Source organism: Rissa tridactyla, chromosome 7 (genome assembly GCF_028500815.1).
Source record: "Rissa tridactyla isolate bRisTri1 chromosome 7, bRisTri1.patW.cur.20221130, whole genome shotgun sequence".
Classification (NCBI taxonomy): domain Eukaryota; kingdom Metazoa; phylum Chordata; class Aves; order Charadriiformes; family Laridae; genus Rissa; species Rissa tridactyla.
Genome location: NC_071472.1, coordinates 18175630 through 18193848, shown reverse-complemented (window position 1 = coordinate 18193848; position 18219 = coordinate 18175630). Strand labels below are relative to the sequence as shown.

The following is an 18219-nucleotide window of genomic DNA, read 5'->3' as shown; positions in this document are numbered from 1 at the left end:
ACGCAGAAGTAGTTTGGCTCCTTCTGTGCTGGAGTTCCTGCTGCTTTTTTCCCAGTGCCGTGCTCCCTGGGGTGTTGCTGTGCCCCTAACCTTGCCTTTCCCCAGGAGCTGAACAAGCGGCTGACAGTCCATGTGTCCTCCTTCCTGCACCGCTTGTGCAAACTGATGTGCCGCTTGCTGGCAGGGCAGACAGACACTGCCACCTCCTTCTCCTGCCACCACATTGCCGGCGGCCTCAGCCTGCACGTGAAGAGCGAGCTCTCGGGACTACCCTTCTACTGGGACTTCCACTGCTGCCCCGCTCCCGTGGAGATGGTGAGCAACGCTGCGGAGAGTTTGGGGAGGGGGATGGCCAAAATTAAGGATTGCTTCCTAATGCTTGCAGGCTTCTGGGTGGTCTCAGGTCGTGCTGGTGTCTCTGCCTGCTGCCCCTCCCTAGGTTCACTGTCCCCATTTCTTCCCATTGAGGCTTTGGCACCTTGGTTTGCTCCAGCAGCAAGGCAGGGATGGCCCAGCACATGCTGCCACCTTGGAGGGAGATGCTCTGTTGGGGACGATGCCCTGCCAGTGCGCTGGCACAGCGGAGCAATGCTGTTCTCCTTTGGTGCACACCGTGAAGAGGGGCACAGAGTGGCGGGTACCCCCAAAGGACCCCCAGCCGGTCTGTCACGACAGAAGGGAATCAAAGCGGGGGCTCCCTGGCTTTTAAGGGGTTGCTCTTACCACCGGGCTGCCCAACAGTTTGGGTCCCGGGAAGAGCCCGGTATCGCAAGCTGAGCACCCAGGGGTGGCACCTCCACCGCATCCTCCCCCGGCAGGCGGGGTGGGCGCTGCAGGGCCGGGGCTGCCCGGGCCGGTCCCCTCCTCCGGTCCCCGTCCCCCCGGGGCCCTGCGTCCCTGCGCGCACAAGAGGGCGCCCGGTACCCGCTAACGGCCTCGGCGGCAGCCCCGGCCTAGCGGCCGGCCCTGCGGCTCCGCTACCGGCGGGCGGCCGCGGGAGGCATCGCCCTAAATCCCCGACACCTCCACCCCCTCCTCCCCGGCCGGGTCGCCCGGGTCCTGCTGCGGGGTACGTCCCTTTTTCCCCCCACCGAATGGCTGTGTCCGGGCATGGCGGGGAGGAGAGCTGGGCTCCCCAGCTGCTGTGGGGGTGTCTGTCCTTGCTTTCAAGGTTGAAGTGGGGGGCAAATAAACTCGAGGTCCTGGCTTGGCTCGCCCTGGGGGCTTGCTGTCCCTCCCTGGGCAAGAAGCGCTGAGGCTGAGCTAAGATAGAAAGCCCAAGCTCTCAGCTGGTAGCTGGATGTCTGCAAGGCACCCAGAAGGTGGGAAGCAGTTGGGGTGCTGAGCATGGCTGGTGTGGATGTAGGAAGGGGGACCAACTCTGCCCTGCTAAGCTCTACTCAGCAGCTGGCCAGGGGCTTGAGGCAGGCATGGAGCCCTCCTGGCAAACGGCTGCTTGCCCCATCCTAGCTTGGCAGCGGATGGTGCCATCTGACCACTTGGGTGGCTGATGGCCATCACCTCTGTGGCTTGTGCCTGGGGGTGTGCAGAGCATGGAGCCCACCATGGGCTCGCTGCAGGAGTGAGAAGGCTTTGCGAGTGATGCTGGGTTTGCTGCTTTCTCACCTGTGGGCTTAGCCTGGCCACAAAGACAAGGGATGTGCTGGGGTGGGGGGATCCAAAATGCCCTCCCAGGGACTTTGGGAAGTGATGGGCAGGAGGCTGCTTCATGTGCCTGGTGGGCCAGGGCAGCCCAGCCTGGCTGGGGGGCAGGGGACATGGCCAGAGCTCTTCATGGGGCTTGTGCCGTAAGCTAAGGGCGGGCACGGTGGGCTGCAATGGGGAGCTGCAGCCTGCGCGAGTCCTGCACATTGGGGTCCCTCCTGCTTTCGATCTCGCCTCCCTGGGCAAGTGTCTCCTGTTCCTCGAGCTGCAGCTTGACACCTTGAGTCCTTCTTGTTTTTCGCCCAGCTCTGCCTGTTAACTGCACAGGAACATGCCTTGGGGTGTGCAGAGCCGTGGGGAGGGTCTGGGTGGCACATGGGGGGCTTTCTGCCTCCTGCTGCACCCCAAATGGCAGGCAGAGCATTGCCCACCCCTGCACCCTGTCCCCATTGGGCTCTCCCACCCAAGCTCTCCCCTGCTGCAGCCCCCAGCTGTGAAAGGATGAGGCTGGGATGGAGGGAAGTGTCCCACAGCATCCTGCCTCCCTTCTCCCAGCTATTATCTTTTGACCGCTTCCCACTGGATCTGGGTGAAATGTGGGGTTACCCTGGGGAGCCCTGCATGACCTGGAGTGCAGGTCTTGCTAGGACCTTGCTGGCTGCCCTGCTTTTACCATTCAATGGACAGCTGTGTGCATTCCTGGACCTTCCCTAGAGTGTCCCTCCTCTGTCCTAGGTGTCCCGTCACCTTGTGCGGCCCCTGATCCGGATGAGCCTGGCGCTGCAGTACCAGGTGCAAGGGCTGACCTCCCTGCTGCTCCAGAAGGATGCTGAGATCGAAGACTACAGGGAGAGCGGGGCCACTCTCAGCAGAGGTGAGGAGGGATGCCCTGAGGCTGAGAAAGGAGCAAAAAGGGAACGAGTTTCCTCCTTAGCACGGGGCTGGCGTGCTCTGCTCCCTCTGGCTATTACCCAGCCAGGCTTGTGTTTCATGTTCAGCCGCGCCGGCAGCAAGACGGTAGCCAGAAGGCTGGGGAGCAGCCCCTGGGGAGATCTGGGGGAGGAACAGCCCTTGACCGGTAGCCGGTGGAGTTGGGGAGTCGCCAAGGGGCTCTCCGCTTCACCGAGAGCACCTGGCTGCTCCCCAGGAGCCGGTGGGGATGCCAGCGAGGGCCGGCCCTGGAGCCGTGTCAGGCTCCTGTCCCGAGCGCTTGGAGAGCAACCAGGGCTCCTGGCTCTCCCTGCCGCAGGAAGCACCGCTGCGCCGGTGGGCCCCCCTCCAGCGCCCAGCCCACCTCTCCATGGCGGGGGGACAGGCGGGAGGAAGACCCCTTGTGTAGGACATGGGTCAGGACCTGCCTGGGGGAGCCACCTGGGGGCAGGTTGTCCTCTGCCCATGGGGGTTGTCTGGGCACTGTTTTTTGGATCATCCTGTGCTAGCGCTGTGCTCTGTCCTGCTGCCAGAGGTGATACCTGCCCATCTGCAGGAACCTTGCCCCTCGGGATGTGGGGTCCGCTGGGGGCCAGCCTTGACTTGCTTATCATGGCCAGGAAGGTGATGTGGTCCAGACCCTGTGCCACGGCAGGTACCCCACCGCAGGAGCCTGGGTCTGCCCTGCAGCTGTACCAGAGCTGTACCAGCTGGCTATGCTCTCCTGTCTCCTGCTGTGTGACAGCTCTGCAGGTCTTGGAGCAGCCAGGACAACCCAGTTTGGGTCCAGGGACCGATGCTGGTGGGCAAGTGGCCTCTTTTGTCCCTTGCCTGGGCAAGGCAGGAAGCTAGGAGGAAGATTTGCACCAGCGCTGCTGAGCAAAGCTGGACAGGTGCTTTTCCAGACAACGTCTTAGCAATGATGGGGAAAAACCAGTGCTTTGAAGGAGGTGCAGAGAACGAGGGATAACAGGGGTTTGTCCCCGTCCTATAAGAGGAAGACACAGGCTGTGTCACCCCATCAGAAAAGCAACTGGAGACAAGCAGTCCCCTGTCCCATGGAGCATGGCTGCGTGGTGCTCAGACTCAGGCAGCTCTTCAAGCTGGGAATGGTGCTGAGCCTGTCCTGCCATTGTCCCCTGCTCCTCTGTGTGGGAGGGTGCTGGGGCAAGTGTGGGTGAGCTCTGGGCTGCCTGGCTGCTGCGTGCATCAACAGGCTCAACCTTACTGCCCACTTCCCTGTGGTCCTTGCACCTTCTGCTAACTGGGTGATGTGTCCCTAGACCAAGGGGCCCACTGGCCTCTCCCGCTGGCTCTGGGATGATCCTGCAGTCCCCATTCCCCTGCAGCCCCCTGGCAGCACAGGTAGGGGAAGGGGAAGCTGGGGTGGAAGGTCTGGAGACCTGCCCGGGCTGATCCCTGCTCTCCTTTGCAGACCGCCTGCGGACAGAGCCCTTCCAGGAGCAGGCGTTTCAGCAGAACTTCATGGCTGAGGTAAGGAGCGGTGCAAGTCCTCCCTCCTTCGGCAAAGGGGTGGTGGGGAGCCGGTGCCAGCAGCCCCAGTGTGAGGTGTGCTAGCCTGGATGGGGACACCGTTGGGGGATGGCTGGACTTGCCTGGAGAGGGGTAATATCCACTGGCTCTCCCATGGCTCTCCTTGTGTTCTTGCACCTGGTCTGCAGGGCGAGAGGAGCTGGGGGCACGCCTGGCATGGCCAGATGGGGACATGGCACCGTGTTTTGCCACCCTTTCACAGCCGCCTGGCTGCTGGAAGTTGCTGGGGGTGCAAGCTGGGCTGGCTGCTCCATGGGAGCGTGCCATCGCTGGGGCATCCTCACCTGCCTCTCACACTTGCCGTGGATCCGAAACACTGATGCTTATGGCAGGCAGGAAGCAGGTGAATGAGGAGAAGCCATCTTCTCTTTTTTGGTTCATCTGCTGCTTTTAGGGGTGGCTTTGCAGTGACGCATTGCGGGGACAAGTGCCTTTCAGCCTGTTATCTGTGCTGTGCCCAGCACTCTCCTCTTGGCGTGCTTGGCTCTAAAATCAGACATGTGCTTTGGGGCTGGAAGGAGGGAGTCTTTCCTCTGATCCTTTTTCATTACTGGAAATAATAACAGAAGCACTAAAATGATTCAAACCAATGTGGCAAGATCAGAAATGATTGATGCCCATCGAGGCAAAAAAGACTCAAGATTCTTCTGAGTCTTCCTGTGTGCTTGCTGTGAAGGTGCAGGAGCGGGGAGCAGCCGTGTCTGCTGGGGACCAGGGAGTCAGCCGGGGTGTCTGTGGTGTGACACGGGCTTTGAGAGGACATCACTCTGTGAGACACATGCTGAAGCTCTTGCGCAGCCAGCAATAAACCATCTGCAGGGTTTCTAAAAATTAGAGACGGTACCTCTTTTATACGAGAGGCATTGCATCCAGCGCAGGCAACTTTCACTTCCCCCCGCTTATGATGGATAGAGATGAATTCACTGCTGGACTGCAAGTTGGAGGTTGCCTAGGGACCGATGATCACGACCAGATTACATTCACCCTGGGCAAAGAAAGGACATTCCTAAACAGTAATTTATATCCTTCATGCTTTGAAAGGGCTAATTTCCCAAAGCAGGGGGAAAATTATGAGTGAAATCAGCTCGGAGGAAACATTTAGATAGAAAAATGTGAATGAAAATGGTGAGCTCTTTCAGAAGAATTTCAGAAGCCACAAAAAGCCACAATTCCACAATCAAGAAAGAGGGCAGCGCTGGCCAAGAGCCCGTTCTGGTTCAGCGGCAAAGTGAAGGCAGCAATTAGAAATAAAAGAGCAGTTTATAACAAATGGGAGAGCGGGAGTAGATAGCAATCAATATAAATTAGAAATTATGAAGTGTAGAAAATGGATAACAGAAGCTAAAGACATCAGGGAAAAATCATGGCGAAGGACAGAAGGAAAGGCTTTTATTTAGTGTAGTGGGAGAAAACCCCAAGCTCCCAGCAACGGGATAAGCTTATTAGTAGACGGAGGTGGTAAAATGATTGATACTGGAGCAGACATGGCAGCAGCAGTCGGTAAATGTTTCGGTGCTGTCGCTGGAACGATGCAGGCGGATGTGCCAGGATCGGGGGATGATGAAGTGTGTCTTTGTCCAAGGGGTGGCTGAACAACATCTGCTAAAGATGAATGTCAGGCTTGAAACTCAGAGTCCTCCAAGAGCCGGTAGGGTGTGGGGCGGAGGGGAAGGTGCTCGGTGGCACAGGGTGGGCAGAAGGGGGGGTGACGCCACCCTGCAAAGAGCCGTGCCAATGGTGGGGAGCTCATCTGGCAGAGACTTAAAAGATGGGAGGGCAGTTGGTGCTGTGTCTCCTGAAAACAGCCCCGGAGCAGCGTCGTGGGGCTGGAGCACTGGGCGGGGAATGGGAGGGTTTGGGAGATGCTCCCCCTCTGCATCCCCTGGCAGCCTGGTCTGAGCACCGGCCGCGGGGGAGAGGCTGGTGGAGGGATGTGGTTGTGCGTTCAGTCTGCCCGGGGGGATCTGTCCTCTCTACATCCATCCCGTTGCTTTATAAACCCGCTGATGATGCTTTTGGTCCATCAACTGTCCTGCTGCAATGAGCCGTGAGATGCGAGCAGCTGCTGCCTTCAGTTTGAACGCGGCACCCCGTCGTTCCTCCTGATGCCTCCTAGGTCTTGTGTTAGTGAGGAACATCAAACATAGCTTCGCAGCTCTCCACCACCCAGTCTGGCTGTTCACCCCAGTCTCCCTTCGCTTCCTGCAGCAGGAGGGTGGGTTGGATGATCTCGTTATCTCTGGGTTGGATGATCTCGTTATCTCTGGGCAGGTATCTCAGAGCACCCAGGTAATTTTGTACTCCATCTGCCCAGCTCCAAAAAGGAGAAGCAAGAGGGGCTGGGGTCCCTCGGGACGTGCCACTGGGAGCCGGGAACGCTGCGACCGACTCCCGTGTCTGGGTTTTCAAAAAGACGCCGGACAATGAGCGCGGAGTGGCAGAAATGAATTGAGGGCTGGGGAGAGAGCCCGGCATTGAGAGACTTGGAAGGGAAGAGCTCCGTCTAGCTTATCAGGGAGAAAATTGAGAGGCGCCTTGATTACAGTGCATGAGGGTCTTTACAAGGAGAAAATGCTGGTTAGTGAAGGGCTCTCTTTAATTTCGTGGAGAGCAGCGGAGCACGAGCCAGGCACTGGGAGCCGGAGCCAGGCAATTTGGAGCGAGAACGGAGGCACTTGGGTTTGCTCCCGTGGGCGATTAGCGATCGGGGCACGCTCCCAAGGGCAGCGGTTGATCCTCCATCTCTTGATGTCTCCAAAAGCGGGCTGGGAGCCTGCCTGGGAGAAAACCAAGTTGCTGGGCTTGGTCTCGGGATATGCGTGGTTGAATGTCAGCGGGCAGGAGGTCAGGGGGAGAGGTCTGATGGTCCTTCCAGCCTCTCCCTCTGGGAAATGGGGCTTCAGGTTGTGGATGTTTGGAAGTGGTAAGGACCTCCTGGCTGGAAGGCGGCTGTGATGGTGTGATGCAGGGCTGGCAGGATGCGGGAAAGCGCTCCACAGCTTTGTTCGCTTCCCGAAACTTTGCTGGAGAGGAAAGGTCCTGCCAGTCCTCCAGGACAGAGCTGCACAGGGATGCTCCTGCCTCTCGGCTTAGACGGGCCCTTTCCCTGGGCTTGTGTGCACTCGGCTGTCCAGGGCATTTTAACTAATCATGGGGAGTTTTCCAGCAAAGCCCTGGGAATATTTATACATTTAGGAAACGACGCTTTCACACACGCAGTTTTTGGCAAGGGTTCACTGCTGAGCAGCTGCCTGGGCTTGGGCAGAGCCGGAGGGAGACCAGCGGCCGCGCGCGAGCCGAGGCAAAGCCGGCAGCTTTTATTGGCAAGCCCAGGGGTTCACGCCGTGAGGGGAAAGAGCAGGAGGCTGGAGAGGGTTCAGCGCCTCCGGGCTGCACCGGCACCCGTCCCAGCAGCCTGGGACCCGGTGGGTCAGGGATATCTCATCCTTGGGTGTCCCTGTGGGTTGCAGAGATGACCCTAGGGGGCAGCGTGGGGTGGCCACCCATGGGTTTTGAGATCTTGCCCCTGCCTGGCTATGGTTGGCGTTTAGTGACTCAGCTTCTGCCGGACCCTGTGGTCCTGCTCCATGAGGGCGGCAGAGGCAGGGGGGACATGCGGTGCCGTGCCCCCGCTCCCTGGGGAGGGCAGGGACAGGTACACCGGGGACAAACTCACCGATACCATCAGTGCAAATATAGCCCCTGCACCCCAGGATGCTTCGCCCGGCATATTTTTATCGGCGCGCGTAGGGGCGGCTGCTCCGCACCTCCGCAAGCCGGGCGCGGGACCTCGGCAAACAGGACGCGGCGGGTTCACGGCTCGACCCCGGGGCCCAGCGAGGAGGAGGAGGATGTGCCATCAAAACAAGCAACGCCGGAGAGGAAGATAAACAAACAGGCGGCTTCCAGCGCGGCCCCGGCCGAGGGTGAGCGGGAGCCCCGAGCCGGGGCTGGCGGCGGTGCTGGCGGCGGTGCCGACTGACGTCAGGGCGCCCGGGGGTCACCGTCCCTCTTATTGTTCCCCACCGGGGCTGGGACGGGGGCCAGGCGCCCGTCCCCCTCCCACAAGGGGACACGGGGCAGGTGGAGGGCGGCCGGGGCACCCGCTGGAGCCACCGGCCATCGCCGCCCCGGGGTCCAGCCCGGCACCTGCCTGCCTTCGGCCTCTCCTGTTTAACAGGCACTAAAAATAAGCCCTGGGGAGCGGAGCTGCCGCGGTCTGGCCGAGGGCGAAGGCGGTGGTGGGCTGTGCGATTTTCAGGGTGGGGACGGCATCCCTCAAACCCACGCCAGCCCAGTGTGGCGGGGAGGAAGCAGCCCTTTGGCTCCTTCCGACGGGGGATGTTTTTAATTAGCGCAAGGTAGCTGCGGCTTTGCAGCTGCCACCGGGCCAGAGCGGGGCTGGCAGCGTGGGCACAATGTGGGCTGTTTGTGTGCAGGGTGCGTGGCTCAAGGGGAGATGCTGTGTGTGCTCGGCCGGGCTGGGGTCCCTCGGGGTGGGGTCAGGGAAGGACCTGGTGGCCACAGTGCCATCACCAGGCGGTGCAAAAGTTGCGAGGTCCTGGGCAGGCTGGCTCAGGGCAGAGGTGGCAGCATGGGACTGGCTTTTGGGGATGCTCGGATGAGCAGAGCAGTCCCACATGTGCAGCCAAGCCTCCATGCTGGGCTCATCCAGCAAGACCTGTGGGTCCCTGTGCCTTGCCCCGGATCGGGGCCACTTGTTGGGGTCCTTGCTTCATTCCTGACCAAGCCTCCATCACCCCAGCGTGTCACTGCCCCAGGGCCTGGGTCCCATGCTGGAAATGTGGTAGGCTGCAGCAGTGCTGGGGGGGAGCGGGGCAAACGCTGCCCTGCACACGCGTGTGCGCAAGGAGCTGCTGCTGCGATCAAGGAGGAGCAGAGGGTTGCTCCTGCAAGAGCACAAGCGTGCACACAAGAGCACAAGTGAGCGCAGGAGAGCGTGCATGCCACTGACAGGCACCAGGGGCAAAGTGCCACATCCGATGGCTGAAGAGACCAGGGGTCAGCGCTTTGTGCCCACAATGGGACACTTGGGGAGGAGCGCAGACACTCATCCCTGCGTGGGGACTCACCGCCCCGTGGCCACCAGCCCTCCCACGGTGTTTGCCATGGAGGCGCGTGGCAGGCGGCACTGCGGCATTATTTATTTGCTTGCTAAGGCCCGATCAGGTGAGGGGGGACCCTGCCAAGACCCGCTTTGTGGGCCACCACTGGCAGCCACAGGCCGCTTGCACAAGCAGTGAGTCAGTGGAGCTGCACGCTGCTAAAACCAGACTTGGCATGGGCGCCCTGGGGCAGCAGCCTGCCCAAAATAGTGCCCAGCCCGCGGTCAAGGAGCGAACCTCCAGCAGCTGGGCCAGGGCCGGGCTGGCTGTCATTGCTTCAGCCCTTGCATCTGCCAGGGATGGGGATGGCACCATGGCAGCAGCGGCTGCTGTCCCAGGAGCTCTGCAGGGATGCTCCTGCTGGGGACGTGGTGGGGTTCACAGCCCGACCCCCTGTGAGTGCGGCTGTGCCTGGGCACAGCTCTGTCACTGCCACTGTGGAGAGCAGGTGGCACCTGGGCCAGGAACAGGCAGCCGCCTGCTTGGTCCCAGCCCCACTTGAGCCCAGTGTCACCTGGTGGCTTGTTTAAGAATGGAGGGATGGGCAAGCACCACTGCAGCCACCTTCCCTGGGGCACCGCGCTGCCCTTGGCTCTGTGGTGGCATGTGGTCTGGCACATGCAGGGGACCGTCCTTTTCAGTCGGAGTCTTCCTCATACTCTCCATGCCATGTCATGCTGTGCCGTACCATGTCATGCTGTCCCGTGCCATGTCATGCCGTGCCATACCATGTCATGCTGTGCCATGCCATGTCAAGCTGTGCTGTGCCATGCTGTGCCATGTTGTGCCATGCCACGCCATGCCATGCCGGGAGCCGCCGCAGGCAGGCAGCGGGCCATCACAGGCAGCCTGGCAGAAGGGGCCAGACCCAGCTCCTGCGGGAGAGGCCCCAGCCTGTGCATGGGCACCAGCCACACGGTGCTGCCGAGGAGCAGCCCAGCTCGGGGGATGATTGATCTCGTGTCAGCAAGCGGTGGTTTGAGCCGGTGCCAGGCCTCAGCTCAAACGGGAGCATTGAAGGGGGAGAGCCCCTTCCCCCTCCGGAAAGCGGAGCGGCAGTCCCCCCGCTGCCGCCCCCGGCCCCACTCCCACATCTTGGGCATCATTGGCCCCGTGGCCACAGGCAGCTGCCCGACCATGGGGAGGGCCTGGAGGGCAGCAGGGAGCACGCAGGCATCTGGGGTCCCAGTCTTGCCAGGCTGAGCTAGCTGGGGCTGTGTTTTGGTCAGAGCAGAGCAAGGGGGGGACACAGGGACAGCTGTGGGGGGGAAGGTGTGGGGCATGGTCAGCCCGTTGCCATTGCAGCCTGCAGCCGCCTGCCCCGGCTCTTCTGTTCAGCATGCGGCAGAAGCTCCTATAAGCAAAGGACCTTTTTGGGAGGAGAACAAGGTGGACTTTGACAGGGCTCTAAAGGCACTGCTCTGTGTCAGTAAGGGACATGGTGGCTTCTCCATCCCCAGCTGATGGGTCTGGACCAGGGTGTTGCCATCCTCCGCCGCTCTGCTGCTCTACAGGCAGCGATGCTGCCTGTACCCGTGGTGCCGCCTTCCCCAGCTCCCTGCACCCCCGCCGTACCCAAAACAGGCTGCCAGGCTTATCCGTCATGTCCTCGCCTGTCCCGAGCCCTTCCCCAGCTCCCCCTGTATCCCCAGCTCTACCCCTTCTCCTGTCGCATCCACAGGCAGGCTTTTTTCAGTGTTTCTGAGAGCTGCTCCTTCCCTATCCCTCAGGCCAATGCCTAGTTGTGCCAGCCCATGTGGAGGTGATGCTGAACAGCTGGGCACATCTGGGCAGGCAGCAGCACCCAAGGGGATTGCTCTGCACCCCACAGGGGCATAGCCATTCGGTTCCTGAGGCTGCCTGCTCCCACTCCGCTCGGGCCTTCGCGTCCTATGTATCTGCGTAAGGAAACAGGGCCATTCATGTATTTCTCTCTCTATTTATACCTCTCCCTTTCCGTATTTAGTGTGTGTGCAGGCAGAGGGGGCAGCGAATGCCGGGGCCACTGATGTTCTTGGCTCCAGTGCTGGCTGGAATTTCGTCCTGGAATGTATCCTGAACCGCTCTGAAAACACGAATAAATCTCTGTGTGTTGTGTGTGTGTGTGTGTGTACACAAATATATAGACAACGTATAGACACGGAGCCGTATAGAGCATTTGTGAGCTTTACTATTTAAAGGAAGAGGAGTAGTTAGAGGGCTCTCGGCGAGATGAACACCTCCGGATCAAAGGGGTGAAGGGTGCTCTGCTAGCGGCCGGGCACCTTGGGAGATAGGTGGCCCTTGCTTCATTCTCCCCAGGGAGCTGAAGCCACCCTGCTGGTGACATACCCAAGGCAGCACACCCAGCCAGCCCCGAGTGGTGCTCTGACACCCTGGGGGCTGCATTTCACAGAGGTGTCCGTTCCCTGGTCTCCAGTTTCCCAGTGATAGTCCCGAAGAGCCAGCTCCTGTGCTCCCAGTACAGGCTGCGGTGGCTGGTGTGCAGCTGGATGCCTTAGGGCAAGGACTTCACCCTCTCCGTGACATGGGGTGGTCCAGGGCTTCTGGAGAGTCAGGGGTTGACTCCTGAACATCAACTGGTGCTCACGGCTGTCCAGGAAAGATGATGATGTGGAAAAGGAGAAAACAGCCATTGGGTAGCAGGTCCCAAGTAGGTGCTAGGCTGGGCATGTCCTTGGGATGCTGGAGCATCTGGTGCTCATGGCTGTCTGGGAAAGACGATGAAAAGGGGAAAATAGCAATTGGGTACCAGATCCCAAACAGGATGCTCGGCCATGCCAGGAGGCAACTCCTCGGGAGGCGCTGGCAGCTGCCACGCTGGGAATGCTGGATGAGGCCCCGGCGAGAGCACCACCAGGTCTCCCAGCGCTCCTTGGCTGGGGGATGGGCACCCTATTTCGCCCAGCTCAGGGTCATGCCAGCTTCTTGTCTTCTGGGTGCTGAAAAACCTGATAATTTGGGCTGAAAATGCCCACGTCTCTAGCCAAAGGTGATGTGTTTGTGGGTGGGGGAAATTGGAGCAAATTCCTGCTGCGAGTCCTGCACGTGTGTGCGGGCGTGTGGATAGGGGAAATACAGTTTTCCTTTTGAAAAAAAAAAAAAAAAAAGCTTATTTTTATACAGAACTCCAGAAGGGCTGAAGGTGGAAACTTGGCCTGTCAGCAGCTGTCACAGGGGAGCGGGTCCCTGCCTGAGTTTGGGGGGAAACCACAGCTGGGTGTTAATGGGACTGTTAATGAATTAATGTTGGCTGCTGGGGGCCGGGGGGGGAACCTGGCTCGGTGGGACATGCGCGCACGGAGCCCTGGCCGGCACACGGGCTCCAGCTCCCGGCACAGCTGCAGAAAGCCCCAGCTCTGGGAGCCATGCTCTTGGGGAGGTGTGAGTCTCCCCTTCCAGTTGTGTCTTGCTCTCCGGGTTGTGGAAACGCTTGGAAATGTGGAAATGTGGAAATGTGGAAATGTGGGGGAGAGGGTCCCAAACCAGAGAGCATGGATGCAACCAGCGTGGGTGTGTTATCCTTTGACTGTGGGCATCTGCTGCCTGAGCTGTTGGTATTGCTTAATGCCAGGTCTCCTCGGCTGCCGAAACCAGATCTTTAAAGGAATTTAAAGAAAATGGCAGGGATGAAATCCCCCCAGGTTTATTTGTGGGTTGGAAAGCTTGCGCTGCTCAGTCAGTGCAACGTCTGCAGCAGTGCCGGTTTCTGCACGGCACTGCCCGTCTGCAGCCACTTCTTGGGATTACTGTTTTTGCTGTCTCCCCCAAAATGTGAAGGAGCACCCATGTGAATGTGGTGAGCGCAGCCATGATCCATGCTACAGGGTCAGCAGTACATTTGCACAGCTCTCACACCCGCCTTACTGGGCACATCTCTGGAGGAGGAGGTCATGCGGACGTGCACACCTGATGACAGCACGGTAGGGGAGTGGCGGGATTGAGGAATAGCACTGTAATCTGGTTGGACTAGAAATGAGAGGGAAAACACAGAGAGCATCCGGGAAAGAGAGAGCAAATTCTTCTCCACGGACCTCTGCCACTGTGTTTGACTTCAGGTTCTGTGGGTGAGGTCTCTGCCATGAAGAAGCCAGTGGCATCTCCTGGGGTTTCACCCTCTGGTACCAGACAGCTGTTGAACCAAGAGGAAAGAGTGACCATCTTGATGGGGGGATGACCGTGCTGAGGAAGGGATGACAATGTCAAAGAAGGGGTGACCATGTTGAGGAAGGAAAGACCACACCAAGGAAGGGATGGCCATGCTGGGGAAGGGACAACCATGCTGAAGTAGGGATGACCATGGCCAGCTTGGGACTGTGGATGGACAGGTTCCCCAACAGAAGATGCTGTTATGGATGGAGACAGAGCCTCCTCCTCTGCTGGGAGGAAGGCTAGAAGAGCATGAGCTCTTGGGAGCTCTGCTTGCTCCTCAGGGACACTGTGCTTGCACCCAAGCTGCAGATGCTCTGCCAGCTCCGGTGTTGGATGTCTGTAGGTGGGTGCAGACAGACTCTCACTTCAGCAAGGAAATGTCTCTGGGCTGTCGGATTGTGTACCTTTTCCTGGACCCTGTGCTGGCCCTTTGGGGTCAAGCTCCAAACCAACATCTGCCGCCCAGCGTTGAACATGGCCGGTGGTGCTGAGGACCTGGAGAGGGCAATGCCTGGGCTTCTCTCGTCACCCTGCTCCTTGCACGGGTGGGCCCTACACAACTCGCCCCCCACGCTGGAGAAGGGCCTTCAGAGGATCCCAAAAGCCAGCTTGGGGTGGGCTCTGAGGCTCTTCTGTGCCTAGCCACCAGCTCTTGGGGACCGGCTCCGGCTCCAATGGGCCCAGAGCCCTTCCCAACCCCATCCCAGACAGACGGATATCCCAAAACCCACTGGTCCCAGAGGTCCCCGTTCTGGGTCCCTCTGGCTGAATGAGGTGGTGTGCGTGTGCCCAGACTGTCCCCTCCTGTGACTGTACAGTACACACGGCTAAATATATGTCTGTGCAGATACAGGAACTCAGAGGGGTTGAGTGATGCTCCCTTTCTATACCTCTTTTCATGGGGAGAGCTAATGATATTCATGTCATTAAAGGGCTGATGTTTTGTGGGATGGGAGCCTTTTAAACGGGATGTGTCCTGGCTTAGTCATGGCAAATATTTACCAAAAAAAAAAAAAAAAAAAAGAGAGAAAGAAAAAAAAGGGACATGCCGTATAAAATTAGAGTTCTGAAAATAGTATTTAGAGCAAGTGAGGGAGAGGAACCTAAAACAGAAAATACAGCCCAGTCTGTTCAGGAGTCAGGGGAAAAAGAGAGAGCAAGGGGAGGGGGGGGAAAGCCAGAGATAAAACGAGAGAAACCTCGGCAGTAAAAACAGCATCTTGGTAAATAGACTATTAAAAAAATTCTGACCTGCTTTATGGCTTTCTTGGCTGCCGTTCAGCTGTGCTGCCCTGGCCGGCACGGAGGGAAGGTAGCAGGAGCCGGCGTCTGTGTGGATGCTCACAGCCCCGGGACGCGGCTGCCCCCCCCCGAGCAGCAGCACGGGGCGTTAAATTTAGCCACATAATGATGGCCCTGAGGAGGCAGCCTTTTGTAGCCACACTGTAATTACTGCCTTGCTTATAAATTTTATTTTTCTTATTATGTTTCCTCCTCCTCCTCCTCCACTGGGGAAGGGGTGGGGGGGTCTCCCCACACCCCCATCAAACCCACAGCTCTCCGGGGAGTGGGGGGTACCACTGCAGGGATGGAGCAGGTCCATGGGATGCAGGGGAAGGTGGGAATGGCTGCCTGAGCCCTGCACTGCCCTGTGTTGCTTCCCTGCCCCGATACAGGGCTCAGCCCCACATTTGGGGATGGGGGACGCATTGAGCTGATGCTACAGTGGTAGGGTCCCGACAGCCCAAATTGTGGGTGTCTTGGCCCCCCTAAGCCTTAGCATCACCCTCTCAGGGTGCTCAGTTGATGCGCTTGTGCAGGCAAGACTAGGGGGTCTCCAGGGGGGCTGCGAGCCCGTGGCACAGCCAGGCTGGGGAGGCAGCCGGGACCCCCACCAGGTGGAAGGAGCGTCCATCTGGCCCCCTTCTGTGGGTCACCAGCTCCAGCCCTGCTCCTCATGGAGGTGGGAAAGGCGAAAAGGGCGAGGGCTGGCCCCGGCCCCCTCCTCCTACTGGGAGCGGGGCAGAGGGGATGGCTCCTCTCTGAGCCGGTGCAAGTGGGGGACAGCTTCAGGCCGGGCAAGAACGTGCCAGAAAAGCTCTTGTTCCCCTCTTGTTTTCCCAAAACAAAGGAAGCAGCCTTGCATTGCTGGAAGTCGCGTGCTCAGGCTGTGCTGGCTTGTTATCATCCGATAACCCGGCGACCCAGGAGCTGCCCTGCTCCTCACCCGTCCAGCCTGCACTACGGGATGCGAACAGCTTCCGCATGAGCTGCCCTTTCCAGAGATCCGTTTTCCGCTCCCTGGGCTGGGAGGGGGGGACACAGTGGTGGGGACTGCTGTGGTGGCCCCATCTGGCCCCGGGCTCACCGTGTGGCCGGTGGGGGACCTGCCCATGCAGGTGATGGTGGACGGTGAAGGCAGAAGAAATGCAGAGGTGGCAGGTGCCTTGGCATGGCCCAGGTGCTGCCATCCCGTGTGGGGTGTGGAAGGAGATTCGGGGCTCTGCTGTATCTCATTTTGCCCCATGCAACTTCCCTGAGAGCACCGTGGCCAGGCTCTGCTGCGGAGTGGGGTGGGCAATGTGAAGGCTGAGGGCCAGGGTCCCTTGGGGCACACGGTGATCCCTTCAGGGAAGGGACCCTTGCAAACCACCGATGAGGGCTGCGCAGCACCGGGACTGCCTGCTTTCCCCTTCTCCCAAACGTGTGCCCTGAGGAGGGTGCAGTGGTGCCGAGGACTTTGGTGGGGCTGGTGGTCGGGGCGATGTTCATCCGTCACTGTGGGGATGTGTTTTCGGGAGCGTCTCCTTGGCAGAGCTGTGCATGGGGGACATGTGGGACCACAGCAGCCCCACACGGCTGTGCCCAGGGGAGCCGGCTCATCCCAAAGCAGCCCCTTTCTCCTGCCCCGTGCTATAAGGGCTCTGTTCAGCGCCATGGTGACCTGAGGCAACCTCCATCCCTTGCTCAAGTGCCCATTTCAGGGCAGGTGGGACAATACTAAATCAACTCCTTTAAAGCCTCCCGACCCGCAGCCCCACAGACGTGCCGGTCTCCATCCCTCCCTCATCTCCTGTGGGCACGCCGGGTGCTGGCACACTGGCTGGCCGCCCGGGCATGGGGCTGCCTCGGCTGCTAGCCAGGAGTCTCCTGGCCTGGCTGGGTCTATGCCCCGACACTCTGCCCCACCGTGGCTTGTGCTGGGCGCCAGGGATTCATCACCAAGGTGGTCACGGGAACCCTTGGGGACAGCAGCCACCGCCTCACCGGTGGTGGCTTGGGAGCCCAGGTGTAGAGAGTGCCGGGGAGCGGGAGACAAAGTGCCCTTTCAGCCCAAGCCCTGGAAAGATGTGTGTGTGTGTGTGTGTGTGTGTGTGTGTGCGTGCGCAGAGGTGAATGCCCTCGGCCCCGGGGAGAGGAGGGAGCCCAGGCTGGCTCCATCCCCACTGGGAGCCGGCCCCGCACGTGTGCCTCTGTGTGTGCCTGCGTGTGCCTCTGTGTGCAGGAGGCTTATGCATTTCCGTCTCGGTGTATTTATGTACGTCATGTGTGTGTCTTACTCATCGCTGTGTTTTTCTTTCCTTGTTCTTGGGTCTTTCCCCCACCCCCGCCATGGATCTATAATTCTTATGGCATTTTATTCTTTCCTCTTTTTTTTTTTTTTTTTTGGTGTTTAATTCTCCAGTTTTGGAAGTTGCTGGCTCCTTAGGAAAATAAACTGTATTTTTAGTGCTTGTCTGCAAGGCTGCTGATCCCGCCTGCCCCTGCTCATCACTTACTCACTATTTATTTAAGCTTTTATTTTCCCCTTCGCCCCGTGCTGGAGCGCGGGGGCAGCCAGCGGCGGGCTGGAGCTGAGCGGGATGGCGGGAGCACACCGAAGTTGTCAATGAGCAAAAGGCAGCTCCAATCTGGCCTTTATTGAGGTCTGGGCTTGCGTAGTGCTGGAGCAGCCTGCCCTGTAATCAGCCAGCCACCAGAGCTGGCCAGCCTTGTAATAAAGCAGCTCTATATTTATTTGTTCTGTTTATACCCTGCTCTGTAATAAGTTGGGAGCCCTCCCCACTCCCCCCCGTTTTCTTTGGGAAGCTCCTCCGGGTCTCCGAAGGGATCTTGCCATCCCACGCACAGCAGATGCTCGGGGCCCTGCATCCTGAGAGCAGCTCTGGCCACGTCTGGACCACGGGCCTCTTGCTCTGTGTGCCCCACACACCCCGTGCCCACCATCCCCATCCTCTCCCCAGCATCCCAGCCCTGTTCCCCCACTCAGAGAGCCCCTATGGCTCTCCTGGTACCCCACCTCTCCCCTGTGGCCCCTTCTCCACATCCCCACCGCCCCCAGCACCGCCAGCCCCCCTCCTCCCTCTCTCTATTTCAACCTTGGGTCTTTTTAAAATAGGTTCATTAAAGGGAGCTCAGTTGCCCTTTCCCCGGCGAGGCTGGAACACTGACAGCCTGTTCGCCCTCGTGTCTGTAATTAAACTCAATCTCTGGGTGAATACAACAATGTGACTGCACAGAATAATTCCTGGAGATCCTGACGCCGAGGAGGAGTGTGGCCTGTGAGCGGCCCATTCACGCCTGGCTTTCTATAAATACTTTACTATGTGGCACTAAGAAAACTTCAAGCTCTTCTCCCCCCCCCTTTTTTTTTTTATTAGTGCTACATAATATAGTAATTGTGCGACTAGAAGGTCTCCCCTGTGCCTGCCCATGTTCATGGGCCTGGGTGTGACCTCACGCTGCACCGGCCGAGCGCGGGAGCCTGCCGCTGTGCCCAGGGACCACTGCA

At 59.3% G+C, this 18219-nt stretch overlaps 1 protein-coding gene across 3 annotated transcripts in view; it reads left to right on the top strand.

The window, feature by feature from the left end:
* LOC128912598 (solute carrier family 23 member 3-like) overlaps positions 1-18219 on the top strand; it is a 52081-nt gene that overhangs the window by 8831 nt on the left and 25031 nt on the right. For all 3 annotated transcript variants that reach the window (XM_054208830.1, XM_054208831.1, XM_054208833.1), the window contains 3 exons: positions 106-315; positions 2401-2539; positions 4031-4089. In XM_054208830.1, the coding sequence (XP_054064805.1) occupies positions 106-315; positions 2401-2539; positions 4031-4089 (408 nt within the window). The remainder of the gene's footprint in view (positions 1-105; positions 316-2400; positions 2540-4030; positions 4090-18219) is intronic.